The following is a 19,736-nucleotide window of genomic DNA, read 5'->3' on the forward strand; positions in this document are numbered from 1 at the left end:
ACCTGAGTGTTTTTGTTATTGTTGTTTACCACTTCAGACTACTGTTAATTTTCTAATGAAGTAAAATGTCTGAGACTGAGTGTTCTTGTAGTCTTATCCATGTCCACATATTTCAAAGTAAGGGAACTAGTTTGGTTGCGCTGGTCAGTTATTTAAAAAAGTAGTCTTGAAAATAAACATAAAAAAGAATGGTGATAAAATTGAAATTGTTATTTTGCTATAAAACAATTATGATTTGATTTAGGCCATATCACTCACCCCTACTCTGATCCAAGAATCGTTTGGGTTTTTTTCACCTGTAATTTGTATTGTGTCGTACTGCCAGTGTATCATTTTCATGTTTATATGCAGTGATCTAATGTGGAGTCAGACGCCACTCACACAGTGACATAGGTTACCTGTCTGTCTACCTGCTGCTGGTCTCTGCCGCTGTCTCTCAGCTCAGTCTGACTGCAGAGCATCGAGGACAGCTTCAGCTCGATCTACATGATGAGAACATTGTGTTATATTAACAACAATACCGGAAACATACTCCATGATACTGAGAGTGTGTTCACTGATGCTCTCACCTCCTCCACACTGGGCTCTGTCTGTCTAACATATCCAGGTCCAAGTCCAGGTCCGAGCAGGAGTGCTGGTTCAGGTTCTGGTTCAGACTCAGGTTCTGGTTCCAGGTCAGAGGTTGGGTGTCGGCAGCAGACCAGAGTGAACGGAGGAGGAACCTCTTTGAGGAATGACAACACCTCCCTGCGAGACTTCCCATACAGCTGAACATCATTCACCTGTACGCACACAAAACCCATTATATTTAAACTGTACCTTCAAAATAAAACAACAAACTTCTTGTTTAATACATGAAGCCACAAATAAAAACATCCTTCCAGTTCACTGTTCAAATACAAACTAAGTGTAGTTTAATTCAGGCAGTGTTTGAATTTTCTCTTTAGGACTGACAGCTTCAACTCAGCCTGAGGAAGTTTTGGTTCATCTCCAGCCACAAGAATCCAGATTAATTTAAAATGCAGCTGCTACAGCTTATAAATAAATACAAGTTGAGAAAGGTTAATTCAATTCCAAATGAATGTATAATGGCTGAACAAACTCTGACGAGTCACAAAAGATGTATTAACTGAATATTTACAGTGTAGGACAAAGTATACGCAATAACTGTAAAGACTGAAGATAGTCGTCTTTTTCTTGCGTCTCTAAAGAGATGGTCTACTTAAACTTTTCAATCCCTGTCTTAATCCTTATTCTCTGACATATTTTCTGAAGAAAATGAAAGTGAGTTATTTTAAGTAGTTTGTGAGAAACTACTAAAATGATGTGGCTAATGAAGTGAAATTGAAATGGTGAAATAATAATTAACCTGATATAAATATGGACGAGCATCATTACCAAAAGTCGCTCCATGGCGTGCTCACAGGCAATCAGTCAACTTGGGGAACTCTAACGACTCGGGTATTGGTAGAATCATATGTTTAAGACACTTAAAGAACCTTAGCTGAACTGTCTCAGTCAACACTGTGCAGTATATTAAATACACTTTAGAAACAGTAGTTGCTACAGCATTGAGCCTTGTGGCACGCTATTTTAACATTTTTTTTTTTTTTTTTTTACTCTTGTCTGCATATATATTTCTGTTTTTTTTCATGTTGTCACAAACTGTCAAATATTAATGCAATTTATTCTTGCAGCAAAAGAAAAGAAAGAAAACATTTAACTTCTGTGCTTGTGACTGTGTGCATGCGACCATCACCATCCCTCTTAGAACTCTGGCCTATCTTTTATTGACAGCTAATATCATGTTCTGTAAAAGAGGGCGTGCACACCTACGTGGGCCAAAAAAAAATAAGAGAAAGTAAAAGAAAGATTACATAAGGATATACAAAGGGGCAGGGAAAGAGAAGGAAAGAGACACCTAAGAGACCTTTAATTTGTGAGGAGATGATTTTTGAGGAATGCCTGTATAGCTCCTTCCAATAAAAGTTTGATGAACTCAAATCCATCATCAAGTTTACAGTTATGTAAATAAAAAAAGTTTGAATCAAACTGAAATATTTCAAAGATTTAAAACAACTTCTGCAAACAAACAAACCCTACATAAGCATCCACTCCTATAGTGTTCATATTTCTCTAAGAGAGGGCGCTCTTTTTTACCTCCAGGAGCTCGTCCTCGGGTCTCAAGACACCATGTTTGTCCACAGGGCCTCCAGGGGCCAGGGAGGAGATGTAGTGGTGACCATCGAATGAGTCCAGCTCCACACCAAGACGCAGCATGTGGACGGGCAGCAACTGTAAACAACAATATCATACATCAGGACAGAAAACAAGACAGTCTACCAACACAGTCCTGCTTAAAGTCCTTCATGAATAATGATTTCATTTTTCAGTTTCTGTTAGAGGTTTTAAAGATGATTCAGCAGCACTGCAGCATCCAAACTGACCATATGAACAAAGTAAAACCATGTCATTCCACGCTTTCAATAAACAGCACAATGTGTCAGGATACAGCTCCATGCATCTCACCTTAGAGGATTTCTGCAGCTCTGCATCATCTTCAATGACAGGATCCAAGTTCACCACCTGAAAACACACACACACCAAATATAAAATACACATAGACACACACACAAGGGCAGAAGAGAAGTCATAAAATAAAATACTGGCCATTGAAGACAGACATTACTGATGCAAAAAAAAAAAGAGTAAAACTGTGTCATCTCACCAGAACTTCATACTTTGGTCCCAGAGCCTGCTCCCATTTATCCCTCAGCTCTGCATCTGAAGCTGCACACACACACACACACACACACACACACACACACACACACACACACACACACACACACACACACACACACACACACACACACACACACACACACACACACACCACACACACACACACACTCTCTCTCTCTCACACACACACACACACACACACACACACACACACACACACACACACACACACACACACACACACACACACACACACACACACACACACACACACACACACACACACACACACACACACACACACACACACACACAAAGATAGTGAACAGGCTGTGTAAGCAGAGGAACAGATGTAAAATTACAGTTCAGCCATTAAAAGATTAAAACACAGCAGCTCCTCTTCCTGCAGCTCATGGATAAAACACCCGGCACTGAAACATCACGTTACACTCTGAGAGACACAACAAGCTTCTGCTGTGTGCTGAGGCCAAAACATGAAACCACGGGACACAGCAGAAAGTGATGCTTACAAAGCTGTGGCTTATACACACTCGCTTCGACTGATTTTTTTCTCATAGAGGGGGGAATTAAGTCTATAACGGCACCAGAGATGAACTTTTTACAACCAACCAATCAGTGCAAGCCAGAGAGCTAATGTGTTCTGCAATGTAAAGTACCATTGCAAATGTTGTGATTCAAGGGGGTATAGTATGTCATGCTTAGTGTTAGTGAGATAAATCAATGTAAAGATTCATATATGACACCATGAAGCTGAAAACGTGACAAAAACTGTGAACACTAACTTACATCTCTGATGGATTATGTCCTCAAATGAGCCAGAAGTTGGTCATTGTTGCACTTAAAGCTCACTTGACTTAAAGTCTGTTTTCTTTTTTTTAATGGCTGTTGGTTTGACTGTGTGAATAACATCTGAAGAGCTCATCTTGACATAAAAAAACACCAGATTTTTGCAGCAACAGACCAGAACCTCCTGAGCTTAGGGAGGTTAAACTCCTGTTCTCATCAATGTAGTGTGATGTGTGTGTAAAGAGTGATGTAACAGCTGTTTGTGTCTTATAGAAAAATCCTCCTCCTCTTGGACATAAAGCTCCCTCTCTGTAGGGATCCTTTCTGTAATGTTGTCAGACACTTAAAAAAACAACCTGAGCTTGTCAGAGACAAAGACAAGAACTTTTAGAGGAAACACTTTGATCCATCAAGGGTTATGTTGCAGATGTTACTGCCTGTTTACCTGCTGCAGGAGGAAGACATCTAATGGGTCTAAAATATGTTAAAAGAAGGGCCTTTGGATTTCAAAATATCCAAATGTCCAATTAAGTTGAAGAAATAAAAGCACAATTTAAAAAAACTTCTCTCACGTAAAAGTCCTGCATGTAAAATTCTGCAAACTCTAGGTGCAAAAGAGCTACTGATGCCAACAGTTGTGTGTTTATTATGTTACACAGCTGGTAGCTCTGCAGCAGAGCAGAGAGAAAAGCTGTATTGTCGTCCTGCTGCAGTAAAAACACTCAGCACCTCTCTGCTGCAGGCTGACGGTCACCTCATTGGAATTCACCGGTTAGAAGCAAAAAACTAAATGACTCGAATATAAACTGTAACGTAAGCAACTTCAGCTGTGGAGACTGTGTGTGTGTGTTCAATGCATCTACACACACATACACATACACATACAGCAACAATAGCTCCTTAAATCACAGCAGAATGAGCGGCCGTGCAGCAGTTTGGACATGAAACACTGACAGTCAGAGCAGATTACAGCCCGGCTCTGAGAGAGAAACCTCCTGCTTAGCCGTCACTCTGATTCAGGGAGGAAACCACCGCAGAAAAACACCTCCATGTTCGCACTAATCTCCCCACATGTTGAGGGATTCTGCAGCAGGTCTGGCGGTGTTACAACAACAGCCTCTGATTAAATTAGCATTGCTAACCTCGGCCTTCACAGAGCAATTAATCCTCAGCGTTTGGCTGAATAAACAGGGTAATACATCGCCGCGCGGTTGTCAGACAGCTCGGACACTTTACATCTGTTGGCCAGGAGCAGGCGGGCGGCGTGCTAAGTGTTAGCGTGGCGTTTTGGCCACTTAGCAAAGCAAATGAGGAATAAAAAGAGAGGAAATAATTCAGAGAGGAGAGCTGATGGAGGCCGGTGGTGACTGAATGTCTGCAGGAGAGTCTGAGTCCGTGCTTTCCGTATAAATCCTGTTTTACATGAACACAGATAAATCTTAAGGTTCAAACTTCTTAGAGAGTGTTTGATATTTTTCAGTCGTTCCAGTTTCAAATCAGAAAATATAAAACTGAGAAACACAAAGATGGAAACAATCATTTATTACTGTGACTGTTAACTTTAAACTGAGGCGTGGGTCTGGCCACAAGGTTCACTATCTTTAATTTCCACTTTGTGAGTCAATTTCAGGCTGTTAAATGGGATTTCATACATTCTATTATATACATCGGGATGTCAATTTGGGTTTTGCCCTGCCCAACTGGTTTAGTCAATCCAGTTTTTACAACTACCCAGCCAAATATCCAGACAACTTCTGACCGTATCATTGCAAAACCTGCTGTGAAAATCTCTCCTCTCCTGTTGGTCAAGAGATTGAGTCCAAAAAGGTGATTTTTTTCCAAAACATGCCTCTTTTGTTCAACTATGCTCAATAACAGACAGCGAACAGCTGTCACAAAGAAAATGACACTCATGCTAAGCCTTTTGAAGCGGCTACTGCAAGGATACCTATTTTCAGAAAGGTACAGGTGAAGGATGATCTGAAGCTTCTGATTTCCTAGTCTTTCAAGATTCAAGATTCAAAGGTTTTTATTGTCAATTTTCACTGTACATACGAGACATACAGGAAAAACAAGATGCTGTTTCTCTCTTCCAGCTTTTAAATATCTAAAATTTAAATATAAAATACAATAAAATATAATAAAATACAGTTCCATAAAAACATTCTATGTACACAGTGCAGGTAGTGCAGTGACAGTTTAAAAATGGACAATGAAAATGAAAATAGATAACAGTGCAAATGATATATAGGTGCAGACAGTATTCGAGATAATATGCAAATAATAATGTCTTTAAATAGTAACTTAAATTCAGACTAAAAAACCAAGCATCATGTATTTAACACATCTAAACATAGGATCATGGAGTCTGCAGTTAAACTATGTAACATTTGCCTGCAAAGTGTGCCTAACACTAGCAGAGCTAGCAGCCTTCCGTCCTCCTTGCAGGTTAATGTCCACATGCCTGTACTGTTTACTAATCGCTCTAGTTGAGGGGTTATATGTCAGTTTAACTAGACACAGCCTACATACAACTTTATCTCCTTTTACTAAATCAACTTACTGGCAAACCACACAATGCTACCAGGCGACATCTTCTGTCATCTGTGCTTGTTTACATCCAGGTAGTAGAGCTTTATAGCCTTATGGCAGCAGACATTAACCAGAGCAACAGCTAGTGGAGGGAGGCTTAACTACAGCTTAGACACAACATATAACCGAAATTACAGGCTTACATTGGAGACAACTGTAAGATTTTAGCATATCCCTCGTGCTGGTGATGTCACTGTATCTTATATCACACTAAACACATAAAGGGTTGAAGAAAGTGTCAACAGTCTGTGTGTGTGTGTGTGTGTGTGTGTGTGTGTGTGTGTGTGTGTGTGTGTGTGTGTGTGTGTGTGTGTGTGTGTGTGTGTGTGTGTGTGTGTGTGTGTGGTGTGTGTGTGTACTCACCCCTCTCTGGCTGTGTTGTGTTGAGGTATCCCTGTTCAAGATTTGGCGTCATGAAGTTGAACCCAGACGACCGAGCTCTCACATCCAACGACCTCCTCAAAGACACACAAGACGACTCCCTCTCCACTGAAGCACACACACACACACACACACACACACACACACACACACACACACACACACACACACACCACACACACACCACACACACACACACACACACACACACACACACACACACACACACACAAAGAGTAGATGAATGTAGGAACAAGCATATTGTACACTGAATCACAATGTGTGTTTTCGAGCAGTCCAACAGTCCTGCATACATTGTGGCCTCTCTTCACACCCTGCTCATCCTGGTTCAGACCCAGGTGCTCTTACCTCTGACCTCCTGACTCAGAGGTAAAGCTTATGATCTGTATAACTGTGTTTGTTTTCCTGTCACATTTATCATAAGTATCTGCAGATAAGAGAACCTCAGAAATGACCAGAATATAAAAAGCAGGGTGCTTCAGACTTCAGGCTGAACTCAGCAGGTCACCAGTACTTGTTGTTTTCTTCAGTAATGAAATAAAAGTCGTCTGCAGCAGATAAGAGTCCTGCTCTCCTCTTCTTGTTTCTCTCCGGCCTGCGGGCTGACCAGTGCAGACCGCAGGCCGATCGCGAGACAAAAAATGACCCTGAAGCGGGTGAATTAATCTTTCTGGACGCTGGTGGGGGAGGAATCACAGCTTTCTGTGCAGTTTGGGAAAATTACACCAAACTGAAAACATATTTGTCATCTTAATCTGAGAGAGACCGGGAGAGGCTGCACACAGGAGAGGAGGCCGAGCTCGGATAAGTTCAACACAGTTAACTTCTCTTAATGTTTGAATACAATACATAACTTTAGTGTGGGATATGCAATTAGCTTATAAAAGTTAAAACATGATACCTTTTCAGTATTTTGCTCTCCTAAATGTCATATTCTCTAAAGACATGCAGCCTTATAACTGACTGATTTTCTTCCAGATTAGAGCAGCTTCTTGCGCTTTATGAAATTTGCCTCAAACACAGCATCCTGCAGCATGCTGCTCAGAAACTGACTAATGTCACCCTGCACAATGATACTGCCAAACTAGTTGCCTTTAGTAGTGTAGGTGGCTTGGAGCTCCTTTTGTTGACTTCAAACAATCTTAACTGGAAATACATTTTGAAGAATCATTTCAATTTTTCCTCAAAATGTAGTTGCAATCAGTTTGGATGGAGATTTAACTTATGGCATTTGGTTAAATATAAAAAAACTATAGTAGGGGAGACAGGGAGCAGCTGCAACAAGTCTTATTCCTCCAATCAGAGACACGCTAAAGTGATGACACTACAGTATATACCTTTGTCCAGGGATCTCTCCTGAGCTCGGGTTTTCTTCCGGACCACAGACAGCACGACAGTCTGACCTGTCTGCTTCATCACCTCCAGGACCTCCTGATTGGTCAGACCGTGGACGCTGACACCATCCAGCTGATCAGACAGATAGACAGACCAACAACTAATAAGGTATAAAAGGATCAAACAGGATATACAATACAGCTCTGTTGAGCAGAGTTCATTGAAATAGAATGATTTTAGATCTGTGTTTAGACATAAAAAGGTTTGTACAGCGATCAGGCGATCGTGGATCCTGATGTTTCCGCTCTGATCTGCAGCGCTGCCAGGAACCACGTGTTTCACAAAGACTCCCACAGCATCTGAAGGAGAGATGGAGTTCAGGTTTAACTGGAGAAGATGTGCAATGTCTTAGCTTAGATCAGATTTACTTGATTAAATTAATTTTGGGACTGTGGCAGGAGCAGTGATGAAATAACTTCACTCTTTTGTGTCACTTGCTTCAAGCCGAGTCCTGGGACTGAACCTGTGACCACATTTCCATTCTTTCACAGGGTGGTCGTGTTGTTTTACATGCACTGAATAAGTATTTTGCAGTGTTTGAATTTATTAAAGTCTTTACTTCCTACCTTGGCTGGTCAGCGCATTATAGCCGACGATGGAGATGCCAAGGCTCTGTCCTTCCTTCTTGGTGAGAGAGACCTCGTGGATCTCGTATCCCTCCAGGTTGGGCTGAAAGCAAACAGAGAAACACAAACAGAGTGGACAAATGTTAGCTTGGTTGGACTGAAGCTCTTCAGCAGCCAACAACACAAAAAGTAACAAGATAAAAACTCTTCAATCCACGTTTTTTTGTGTTTGAAAACTAATAAACAATGATCTGAAATGATGCTCTGATACAAGTTACAAAGACTTTTATTGTCACTATACTGATATGAAAGGAAAACAACACAACATGATACTTAAAGTTAAAAACAGTATAATATATGAAAACTTCAGAAACTTAGAAACATGAGATAAAATAACTGATCCTCTGCCTGCTCACCGTCTTGCTGAGCCGGCGTTGGGGGGGCAGGTCGGGGAGTCTGGGGGGTAAGGAGGAGACCGGGGCGGAGTTTGGAGGTGGTGGAGGAGGTGGCGCAGTTGACCTCTGACCCCTGGGTTCCCTCGCAATCAGCATGTTCACGTGGCTCCCGCAGCCTTGCAGCACCTTGACCACCTGGTCACTGGTGAGGCCGCTGGTGGGTGTGGCCCCGATGCGGAGGATGTGGTCACCGGTTTTGAGTCGCCCATCCTGATTGGAGGAGGAATAATTATCTCTTTAGCTGCTTCACTGTAAAGTCCTAAAGCTGGTTTACTGTCAAGTTTCAGAGGTAAACTCCCTCTCTTGACTGCAGGCGCCCTTAGACTCTGAATAACTCTGATGAATCCAAATCCAAAACTCTTTTTGGAAATCATGGACGCTGTGTCCTCCACTCTAAAGAGACTTGACTTGTCCCCCATTAAAATCAGCAGGAATCAGAAACTTGCTGCACATAAAACTTTTCTCAACTTCACCTCTAGCTGCATCTTTACCTCACAGTCTGAGCCGTTCACACAGACCATAGCTGCAACAGTAAGTCACACCCGTATCTGAAAGAGAACAAAGATATCTCACCTTGTCAGCCACACTGTTTGGAAGCAGAGTCCTGACCACGACACCGCTCGTCTTCCCTCCCACGATGCCGAAGCCCAAACCAGATCCATCATTCACCAGCTCGATTTCCTCAACGTGACCCCACTGTTCCTACACCGTGTCACAGAGTTCATTTCATTAACAAAAGGTGAACATTACACATATTACATGACAAGAATGTGTAAACCTTTGCTCTGGTTTTACATATTTTACAATCAGATGGATTGTTATTCTTGTGAGAGTTTAATTTCAGTGTGTTTCCTCGAGGTGTCTCAACAGCCGGCTCACTGAGCGGCCGGCCGGCTATCTGTCCTGAGGTGAGAGGTCGTTACACCAAACCTCTGCAGGTAATTACCAGCTGAGAGCATTTCCTCCTGTCTGATACCAGCTGCTGATCAATGAGGGGCTGCAGCATGGACACACACACACACACACACACACACACACACACACACACACACACACACACACACACACACACACACACACACACACACACACACACACACACACACACACACACACACACACACACACACACAGAAACAGTTTGTCTTTATGAGGTGGCTGTGATCACAGGTGCTCTGGTCTCTTATTACAGTGCTGATCTGATAGAGGAGGTCTTCCTCTGTCTAATGAAACAAACCTCCACGGTCCTCCTCCCCCCTTCTCCTCCCCTCCTCCTCCTCCTCGCAGGTTGTTGGAGGAGGACAAGGTTCCCTCCTTTCCCAGCAGAGGATATGTAACTGCAGATTAGGCTCAGTTACTGATTGAATGATGTAAGTACTACAGAGTTCTGGTTCCTGTTAAATCGATCTAATTTCAGTATCTGAGAGTTCAGTGTGAACAAGTACGAGTAAGAGCTGTCTCAAGTTTGGTCACGCTTTAAAACGTCCCTGGAAACACTCCAGCTGCAGTGTGAAAGGGGAGGGAGTTTCAGTGCTTCAGGTTGTGTTTCCATCTAATGCACCAGGATCTTTATTCCTTGGTGCTTCTTCTCCAGGAACTAAAGGTACCTCTAGCATATTGTTGTCTTTCTTTGACTGAGGTCTAAACAGGTTTGAAGCTTAGGGAAAGCAAGTTGTGTAAGACTTTTTTACTGCACAGACCAGGGTCTAAATTAAGCTCCTTGGACTTAACTCCACCCCCAAAAGGGTTCCTGCTCTAGGGGTAGTGCTTTCAGATGGTACTGTGACTTTGGAATGGGACTTGCAGTGCTGAATATTTTGTGTATATTGTGAATAATTGGAGTGTTTGCAGATTTTAGACTTAAGCAGAAACAAAGACAGTGATTTGTAAGAGGAACCTTTTAGTCCTCTTAATAATGCTCTTAGGACTTAAAGGTCCCATATATTTTTGGTGGAAAGATAACTTTTATTTCTTACCTCATAAGTTTTAAATATTTAACAAATTTACTGCAACTCTCAATACCAACCTTTTCTTATTCAACCCACTCTGACTCATCTTTAAATGCTGGACTTGTAGTTGTAGCTCTTTTTACACATGTGGTGGTACAAACTTATATTTCTATTTACATCCTTTCAACATCTCTTCAGCACTGGATGACAAAATGACCTCACTTGGTTTGCTATTTTAATGCAAAGTTTTTTTACAAGATGAAAGGTGACACGGAAAAACTAAAAAACTTTCACGTTCTTGCTTACTGCTCAATATTTACTCTCAATATTTCTGTCTGACTGTATAACTTTTGTTCTTTGTTGCAACTTACGAACTGTTTCAGCTCTTAGTAAGATTTTCCGAACCACTCATGACTCATTTGGTTAAAAAATCTCTAAATTCATCAGCTGTTTTCTGATGATAAATCATCTGAGAGTGACGGATAACTTTTTGTCAAGAACTTCTGACCAAGACTTCTTTTTCTGAGCGTTGCCTTTGTGAACAGTCTGACAAACAACCAGAGGAACAAGAGTTGAGTCATGTGGGGAAACAAATCTAAGAGCTGATTTTTTGCTGCACTTGCATGCAGACATCTTTTAATACAAAAGTTAGATTTATGTTTTTATAACCACTGGTGGGTTTCCTAATTGCATCCAGCAAACTGCAGTACACTACTAAATTAGACTCTTGTAGTAAAAAAAATGCACCAGGACACTTCCAGTACTGAAATCTGAATCTGCAGATTTTTTAAGTTTATGCAGGTAAATCTGCAAGAAAAGTGTTTTGTGACAGTGTGCCAGAGAAAGACAGTCAATTTTCCAGCTTCCTCGCCGTTTATCTAAATGCACTGACCACTCAACCAATCAGAAATGTTCTGCACAGACCAGCTCCCCAACAGCTCCCTTGTTTTTAAGGAAATACACCTCCAAATCTAGGGGAGTAAAAACAAACTTGATTTAGACCCTGGTCCCTGTGTTAATAATTACGCAGTGTACCCCCAAAGGTCTCTGGTCTCAGGGGAAAGTGACTGCAGCGCAAACACAGCTTTTGATTACTGAGAGGAGTCCACAGTAAAAGTTTATAAACTTAATGCAGTTGTTCTTGAGTTCATTTCCTCAGTCGAGGCGTTTTTAAAAGCCCCTTCAGCTTTCTTTAATTGCTCAATCTGTTACCTTTTATCTCCTTTCTTTCTGCTTTTCATCATTTTTAAGAGAGCTATAAATTAACTTTAAACTCTAAAGTGCGTTCACTGACACGCTGTCCTAATGCACGGAGGGAAAATATGCGCTAAATAGACAAAAGCTGTAAAATCATCTGTGACTCCCTGATTTATATGCGTCTTTATGAGCGACATCTTTCCTGTCAGCACGGCACAGATTCCTGCAGAGCGAGGTGCTGAGAGGTTCGCTGTCGGGGCAGGACACAGGCTGTGACTGCGGGTCTGAACCGCCTCCATCGGCCCAACAGAGGAGTCTGGGCTTAAGGAGACAAATAGTTAGCCCGGCCAGGAGAGCAGCAATAAAACTCTGGGCAGAATTGTGTTTTTATGCCGGCGGCTCCATTAAACGTGACCTCGATAAGGGATGGGACATGAATAAAACAAAAGCAGGAGGATCGGAGGCCTGGTATGCAGGACGTGGCCTGGATTCAATGAGGTGGGAGGAGGAGGAGGAGGAGGAGGAGGAAGAGGAGGAGGGGAACAAACAAGAGGGACAGTGTAATTCTGTGTGATAATGACCCGACAATAGAGCGGGGCAGAATCATTACGGCTGAGGCTAACCTGTGATCTCCTCTCACATTAACAGTCCAGACCTGCTCCGGTCCATCACCACATCGTCTCTCACTCTCTGCTTTATTTTCTTATTCAAATGTCAAAGATCTCCAACATTTTCATGTCACCTGCTCTAGCCAATAACTCAGGCGAACATTAACATTTTCTCTCACTTGGCTCATTGACAGAGTCTGTGAAACTTCTTTCTGCTCTTTAAATACAACTATTACTTTAACTGTTTCTCCTCCTCATTTTTTGCATTAGTTCACATTTGTTGATTCGTATTTGATGGCTGTCGAAGAGGGCGATCACGCTGCAATGGCCTGATGATTTCTATCAGAAGAAGTAGGCTAAAATATGAGCACAGAGGAGGTTTATTTTGGCTGCAATGCATCCTGGGACATGTAGGCAGTGCTGGAGCAAGTCACAGAGCAGGACCTTATCGGTTACCACCAGTACAGCATATTACGTTGACCATATTCATCAGTGACTGATTGCACATTCTGATAAAATATGAGACATAAGAGAAAACCTGCCACACCATATTTCAAAAACACTCCAAAACCCATAATCCTTTGCAGGAACAACGGATAAGGTGACACTGATTGTTTTGCCTTTCATTACTTGTACTTTATTTTAAACACCTTTGAAGTAACAGCTGTAGAATTTTAAATAAATCCTCATGCTTTGTTTTCACCTCCAAGACTCTCACAGGTAAAGTCATCTTCAGCCTGACCTTTGACCCTTCATCTCAGGTGAAGTCTGATAACTTTCCCACGTCCCTCCATCACTGCATCCATCCTCTCTCTCTCTCCACCCCACCTGTCTGTGACTCGCCCGTCATGTCGACATTCATTGATCGCCTCCTCTCAGACCTAAACACATATTGTCAGGAGCGATGCTGCGAGCGAAGCACTAACTTGATTTCCTTACAGGCTTTAAGGTCATAAAAATCATCCAAGTGAATGTCAGCAGACTTACGGCTCGTCATAAACAGGAGGTCTCACTCTGATACAGAAACGAGGCCCCAAAGTGACCTCCACTTATGATTGACGCTCTCGCTTCAGCGCTAGTTTTGAGTGACAGCCAAGCGACGGAAGGTGTGTTTGTGTGTGTGTGTGTGTGTGTGTGTGTGTGTGTGTGTGTGCGTGTGGGGGGGGGGGGGGGGGGGGGGGGGGGGGGTATGATTCACACCCCTGCACCGCTGCTGCCTTAAAAAATTACTTCATTCTGAGTCATAAAACAGTGAACAAATATGCAAACTCAGACTTCAGTGTTTGGGTTTTTTCTGCTCAGCATGCATCAGATAACGGTCTCTTTAACTACACAGCAGGAACTTTGCATTTACTGTGGGCTTTAACAGTCAGGCTCATAAAACTTTAGAGATATTATGAGCTTATTTTTCCTTAAACAGATGCTTAAGATTCAGAATTAATTTTATTTTACATCAGAGCCCTTTTTCTATTTTTTTTAAATCCACTGTGAATTAAAGATTAGGGTCAGAATTTTTCCTCCCATCTGGAGTTATACTGCATCTTTATTTTTAAGAATCTATTGCAGACTGAGCGGAGGAAGCAAACTGTCTGCAACAAAAAAATACAGGTAACTGATAAGATGATGAGATTAATTGTTAATGTTTTTTTCAAAAGGGACAAACAAATCTTACCTTTTAAAAAAAAAAAAAATCTGTTTTTAATCTCATATTTCATATTTCATTATTTACTATTTTATAAATCTTTTATTTATATATTTTGTATTTGCTATTATCTTTTATTCATTAAGTATTTAATTTCAATTTACTTTTAATATATTTATTTTATTTACAATTTTGAAATAAAGTCATTGAATCAAAAATCTAATTAAATTGAATTTATCTAGATTAAAACACATGTCAAATTAAATATTTTTTATTTAATCTACTGATGTACAGACCTTGGTTTTCAGTCTGGAACCCATGAGATGAAGCAGAAATATTCCTATAATATACTTAACTTTATGAAACATGTATTTAAATTACAACTTTAATCCTTATTCTCATTTTCTGAGAGAGAGTTTAATTTTGTGTCTCCATGTGTTGGGTTAAGTCAAGAAGCTGTCAGCCTAGCTTAGCACAAAGACTGGAAGCAGGTGGAAACTGTTAGCCTTCCTCTGTTAGAAATCGAAAGATACTTCAACAGACACCTCCAAATTCAACTTATTAACATGTTCCTTCTGAAATAACAAGTCTTTTCTGTCAATGCAAACTTTCATCAACCTAAATTTAGTGAAAAATCAAAGGTTCACCTTCACGCAGATGTAGGTTGAATAGTTGGTGTGAATTTGAAATACAAACTAAAAGGCCTGTAGTCAAAATCACTCAGTAAAAGTTATCGTGAAACTTCTCCTGAATAACCGCAACACTGTTCGTGTAAAATCACTTGAAGCAACAAAAGTAGTCTTTGTGTTCGGGGTGAACAGTTTGGTGTTTTTGGATGAACTTCAGATGTCTCTTACTGTGCTGATGGCGGCGGGAGGTGATGATGCATTGTGTTGGCGGTCCCGGGCGACCACCAGGTCCACCGTCTCCCCCGGCTGCTGCAGGAGGTTCAGGGCCTGCTGCTGGCTGATCCCTGCCTCAAGAGGACTCCCGTTTATCACCAGGATCTCATCCCTCTCCTGGAGATGGCCATCCCTACAGCCAGGACATGACATCAGCCACAACTTAACAAAATGCCCAGCAGACAGCTCGCTCATAGACTACAGAGGGTGTTTAAGTATTTGTGATATATGTCCTGAAACTTCTGAAACTTGAATTGAGACCGTGCTTGATTTTTATGGAGGACGGAAACTCTGAACCTGTGTGCGACGCCTCCAGGCTGGATCTGTTTGACAAACACTCCCTGACTGCTGCTTCCTGCTGGATTCAGACCCACCACGCTGAAACCCAGACCTCCAGAAAGAGGCCGAGTCAGACTGACCCGCTCTGTGTGACGGCCCTGCGTAAATACAAACACACATAAATACACATGGACGAGCACACACACACACACACACATAATGCTTTGAAATGCAGGTGTGGCTCAGTGTTGAGCTTCACCCACCTTCGCAGCAGTGTGGAGCCATTTCTGCAGGAAGTCAGACGAGGGCGGAGTCTGATGGATGGGCAGAGAAGAGCCGTTGGTCAGAATGGAGGAGGAGGCGGACAGTGTGGGCGGGGCCGAGCTGCTGGGTGAATTAACAGCACTCATGATCAGCTGACCCTTTTTGGAGAAACTGATGTCGTTGCAGGCGTCGGGAGGCATGCTGCTCAGCTACAGACCGAGGAGGAGAAGGAGGAGGAGAAGGAGGAGAAGGAGGAGGAGAACTTTGGTCATGTGAGAGCTGGAACATGTTTCGCAGAGCTAGTGTGGAGCTGTTCAATAATCACAAAATGTTTTCAAACAAATAGCAAACTATCATCTGCGTATCACCTGAGTCACAACTCAGAACTGAAGTACTAGTGCAAAACATTATCAAGAGACAAAACCAGAGACGCTGCAGACATCATAGGGATGAGATTATCTTTTATGTTTTCCTGCTTGCTCCATAAAGGTGTCACCAGATCACAAACATTTGCAGAAACGTATCCGGAGGAACAACTTTTAAAACAAGCAACACTTCACTCAGCCTGTTTGAAGGCACATACAAAGGTTTGACTAAGTGTTGTTTGTATACATGCTTGCTGGTATGGATCACTTTTTGTAAGGAATGGGTGTCACTTGCACTTTTTTGTCAGATGAAATCTTCAAACTGAGATGTTCTTTTTTCATAATGGTTATATTTTAAAGTAAGCTGTTGAAAAAGATTATTTTTAAAGCAAACTTCACCTTCAGTGATGAAACATTTTCTTAGCTGTGTTAAACCATAGACGGTATAAAATATGGACGTAGTATCCGGGACGTCACCCATCTGTTTCTGAGGCTCTGTTTTGAGGCTGATCGACGGCGGCAGCCATATTGCTGCTGTCGAGAGATTGTGACGCAAAGAGGCGGGCTTTGAGCCTCCTAGCCAACAGCTACAGTGTTCCTGACTGTCAACCAAGTCATCTGTGCCTCTCATTGGAAGACTCATAATCTCAATATCTTCGAAATTGCCGTGTTCAAAAAATTCACCCCCACTACAGTGTGTGCCGATCGAGAAATGAGCTATCCAGACTACACTTGTCTTTTGTACCAGGCTGTAAACATGTTTATTTCTGCTGTAAAGATCAGCTTTTTTGAATTTGTGTGTGTGGTTCCCGGTACTTCCAGAGCCAGCCTCAAGCGGATCCTCGATGAACTGCAGCTTTTACCACTTCAGCATTGGGCTCATATTTTTAGACCGGAGGTTGCCGCTTGTGTTAAACATACTAAAATAAAAATGTGCGTCCACATGTTTTCTTCTGTGTGTTTCCTCTCCCTTTGAATCAAAGCTCTTTTTGTTTCAACAGGATCAGGGTCTGTGTCTGGACCTTTTCATCGTCATTCCAGCCGACCATCACTGGTTTTCTAACTGGTTAAAAAGTCTGATTTGTTGACATATAGTGAAAAAATAGCTCAGAGGTTGATCTGCAGGCTAAAGTCTACTGCAGGAACACTTTCAAACATGTACACACATGGTCTCTTTATCAGGTAGGACTCCCTTTAACCCAAAACAGGCGTAACCTTTAGTAGCAAATCTGTCAGCTGAACAGTCATGCTGCACCCTCCTGTCCCTCATCCTCCCTCCGTGTGTGGTTGATGACTGTGAAGATGACTGACCTCAACGAGGTGTTCAGGTGACGTTCGCTCTGTGACACAACGTGTTATCCTGCTACAAGCAGCCATTAGAGGATCTGAGACCTTCACAATGCATGTGGACACATTTTGAATATCATGGTTGCAATCTTACTTTAACACTTTGATATCCAAAAACTACAAACCATGAGAGAGAACAAGAGCTCATAGTGATTTATTGAGCGAAGCTTGAAATCTTCATGTCAGACTCGAGTCTTCATTTTACTCTGAGCTCATGAAAACAAAGCTCACATGTGGTTTTGGGCCTCTGGAGTATTGACGTCTTCTCACATTCAAAAACACAAACTCTGCCAGGTCATAGACGCTTTCTTACAAAGCACATTCACCTGAAAACAGATTCAAGTTTTCTGTGCAGCTCTCAACATACAGCAGCAAACATTTGTCTTTTTAACAAGCAAAGAACTTAACTAGCATCTCCCAGCAAGGATTTAAAGAGAGACGCGAGGACAGAGGAGACATAGATGCAAAATGAGAAAGTTCCACAACGTTAAAAAAAACGTCCTTGAGGGAGACTTTTTACTCTGTGAGGATGCTTCCGAGACTGGATGTTTAACTTTTACTGCAGGAAACATTACTTCTGAGTAACTGTACTTGGACTTTAGTATAAAATGCTAATACATGACGAGAGAGAGAGGGGAACATATGCAGAGAGAAGAGAAAGAGAGAGGTGCTCTTATATGCAAGGACGTTGTCGACAATAAAGAAAGACATGGAGGTAAAAAAATGAAGCAGAGAGGCCGGGGGGTAAGTGGGGAGGAGAGTGGTAGAAAAGAAAATCAATAGATTCCTCTGCAGGCTCTCACTCTCTGAACAGGTAATGTATTAATGACCTTTACACTCACATTGTGGAAACTTATCAGTCTGCGGCTTATTTAGGCCGGGCTGACGGAGCAGGATCCCGAGCCATTTCATCAATACCGCCTCGACAAGGCCGTTACTCAAACCAAGACACTAGATATTAAAGCTTGATAGATCCGCAGAGAGCCGGGGGAAGGAGGGAGGAGGGGGAGGGGAAATAAATAAAGAAAGAGAGAGAAGTCCCCGCTTCATATACCCTCCATCGGCTCCCACAGACGCATTCATAGACTCAGCTCTGACCTTCGCAGCACTTAGAATATGAAGCCCAGCGTCAGTTATTGCCATTATCTTAATTTGGCCTGCAGATTGTTTATTGTAAAGGCTCGGCGTCAGAGCAAGCGCGAGCTGCATACAGATGGAGGCGTGGAGGGGAGTCAATGTCCCCGCTCAGCCCCACTGACAGGTCACCGTGTTGGACAGGAGGCGGCACGGTGCTGCTTCCTGATAGGCTGTCGACACGCGGGCGGAGTTACACATGTCGGATCAGACGGTAAACTTTAATGAGTCTGCAGGGCTTTGGACACAGCTGGTTATACACTAATAATACGCATTACACTGAGCAAGCAGAGGGGGAGAAACACCTGCTGATGTCATGTAGCATAACAATAACAAGCTCACGAACATGGCTTCATTTACATCGTTTGTTTCCTTTTAAAAGTGATTCCGGTGTTTCTCATTTCTGAGTGTATGGAAGGTCTGAATGAGAAACACACACCAACAGAGTCTCAGCCTGCAGCAGTTTAACAGGCTGTAATGGCTGCAATCAACCAAACCAAAATAATACTATCACAGCTCCTGGTTAAAAGGGTAATCATCGTTTACTCCTGGGCCCTATTCCTTTTTACGTATTTGATGTTCAAATGATAAAAAAAAGTAGGTAAAGTTTCAAAATGCTCCAGCAGCCTGCAGATGTGACACAGGCTGTAATGGCTGAAACAGTAGAATCACTTAGTTACGTTTACCCTTGGGAGTAGATTCACAGAAAAACTGTGACGCAGGACTTCCACATGAACTTTGTCTGGTCTGTCTCTGCTCTGCTGTGGTTTAGCTTCATGCTCTCTCGTCCATCAACCCCCAACGGCTGCATTTTCAGGATGCAGGACGGAGCGCCGGACAGCTTGAGTCCCATGTCCTCTGAACACTTCTGACCGGTTAACTCCGCTCATCATGACGTTTTTTTTGTTGAAGTTAAGAGAAATACAATCTGGCGTCAACACAGATTGTTTTATTTTGCAAATCAACCGAATGTCTTAATGATGTTTCAGTGTCTGACTTCCTGTCTTGTTTAATCTGCTCTATGCTGATTGATGCGTTGCGCTCAAGCGGCAACCTCCAGTCTAAAAATATGAGGCCAATATGGAAG

General features: G+C 42.2%; 1 protein-coding gene across 1 annotated transcript in view; it reads right to left on the reverse strand.

Moving 5' to 3' along the window:
- The window catches only part of patj (PATJ crumbs cell polarity complex component), a 137,855-nt gene that overhangs the window by 114,274 nt on the left and 3,845 nt on the right, over positions 1–19,736 (reverse strand). Inside the window, exons 4-17 of the mRNA XM_034703343.1 lie at positions 15,803–16,012; positions 15,558–15,697; positions 15,216–15,393; positions 9,536–9,664; positions 8,924–9,172; positions 8,508–8,610; positions 8,152–8,240; positions 7,884–8,013; positions 6,508–6,633; positions 2,729–2,790; positions 2,530–2,586; positions 2,161–2,295; positions 570–782; positions 399–482 (exon numbers count right to left, since the gene is read on the reverse strand). Of these exons, the coding sequence (XP_034559234.1) occupies positions 399–482; positions 570–782; positions 2,161–2,295; positions 2,530–2,586; positions 2,729–2,790; positions 6,508–6,633; positions 7,884–8,013; positions 8,152–8,240; positions 8,508–8,610; positions 8,924–9,172; positions 9,536–9,664; positions 15,216–15,393; positions 15,558–15,697; positions 15,803–16,012 (1,905 nt within the window). The remainder of the gene's footprint in view (positions 1–398; positions 483–569; positions 783–2,160; positions 2,296–2,529; positions 2,587–2,728; positions 2,791–6,507; positions 6,634–7,883; positions 8,014–8,151; positions 8,241–8,507; positions 8,611–8,923; positions 9,173–9,535; positions 9,665–15,215; positions 15,394–15,557; positions 15,698–15,802; positions 16,013–19,736) is intronic.

The sequence above is a fragment of the Notolabrus celidotus genome, chromosome 2, assembly GCF_009762535.1.
Source record: "Notolabrus celidotus isolate fNotCel1 chromosome 2, fNotCel1.pri, whole genome shotgun sequence".
Classification (NCBI taxonomy): Eukaryota; Metazoa; Chordata; class Actinopteri; order Labriformes; family Labridae; genus Notolabrus; species Notolabrus celidotus.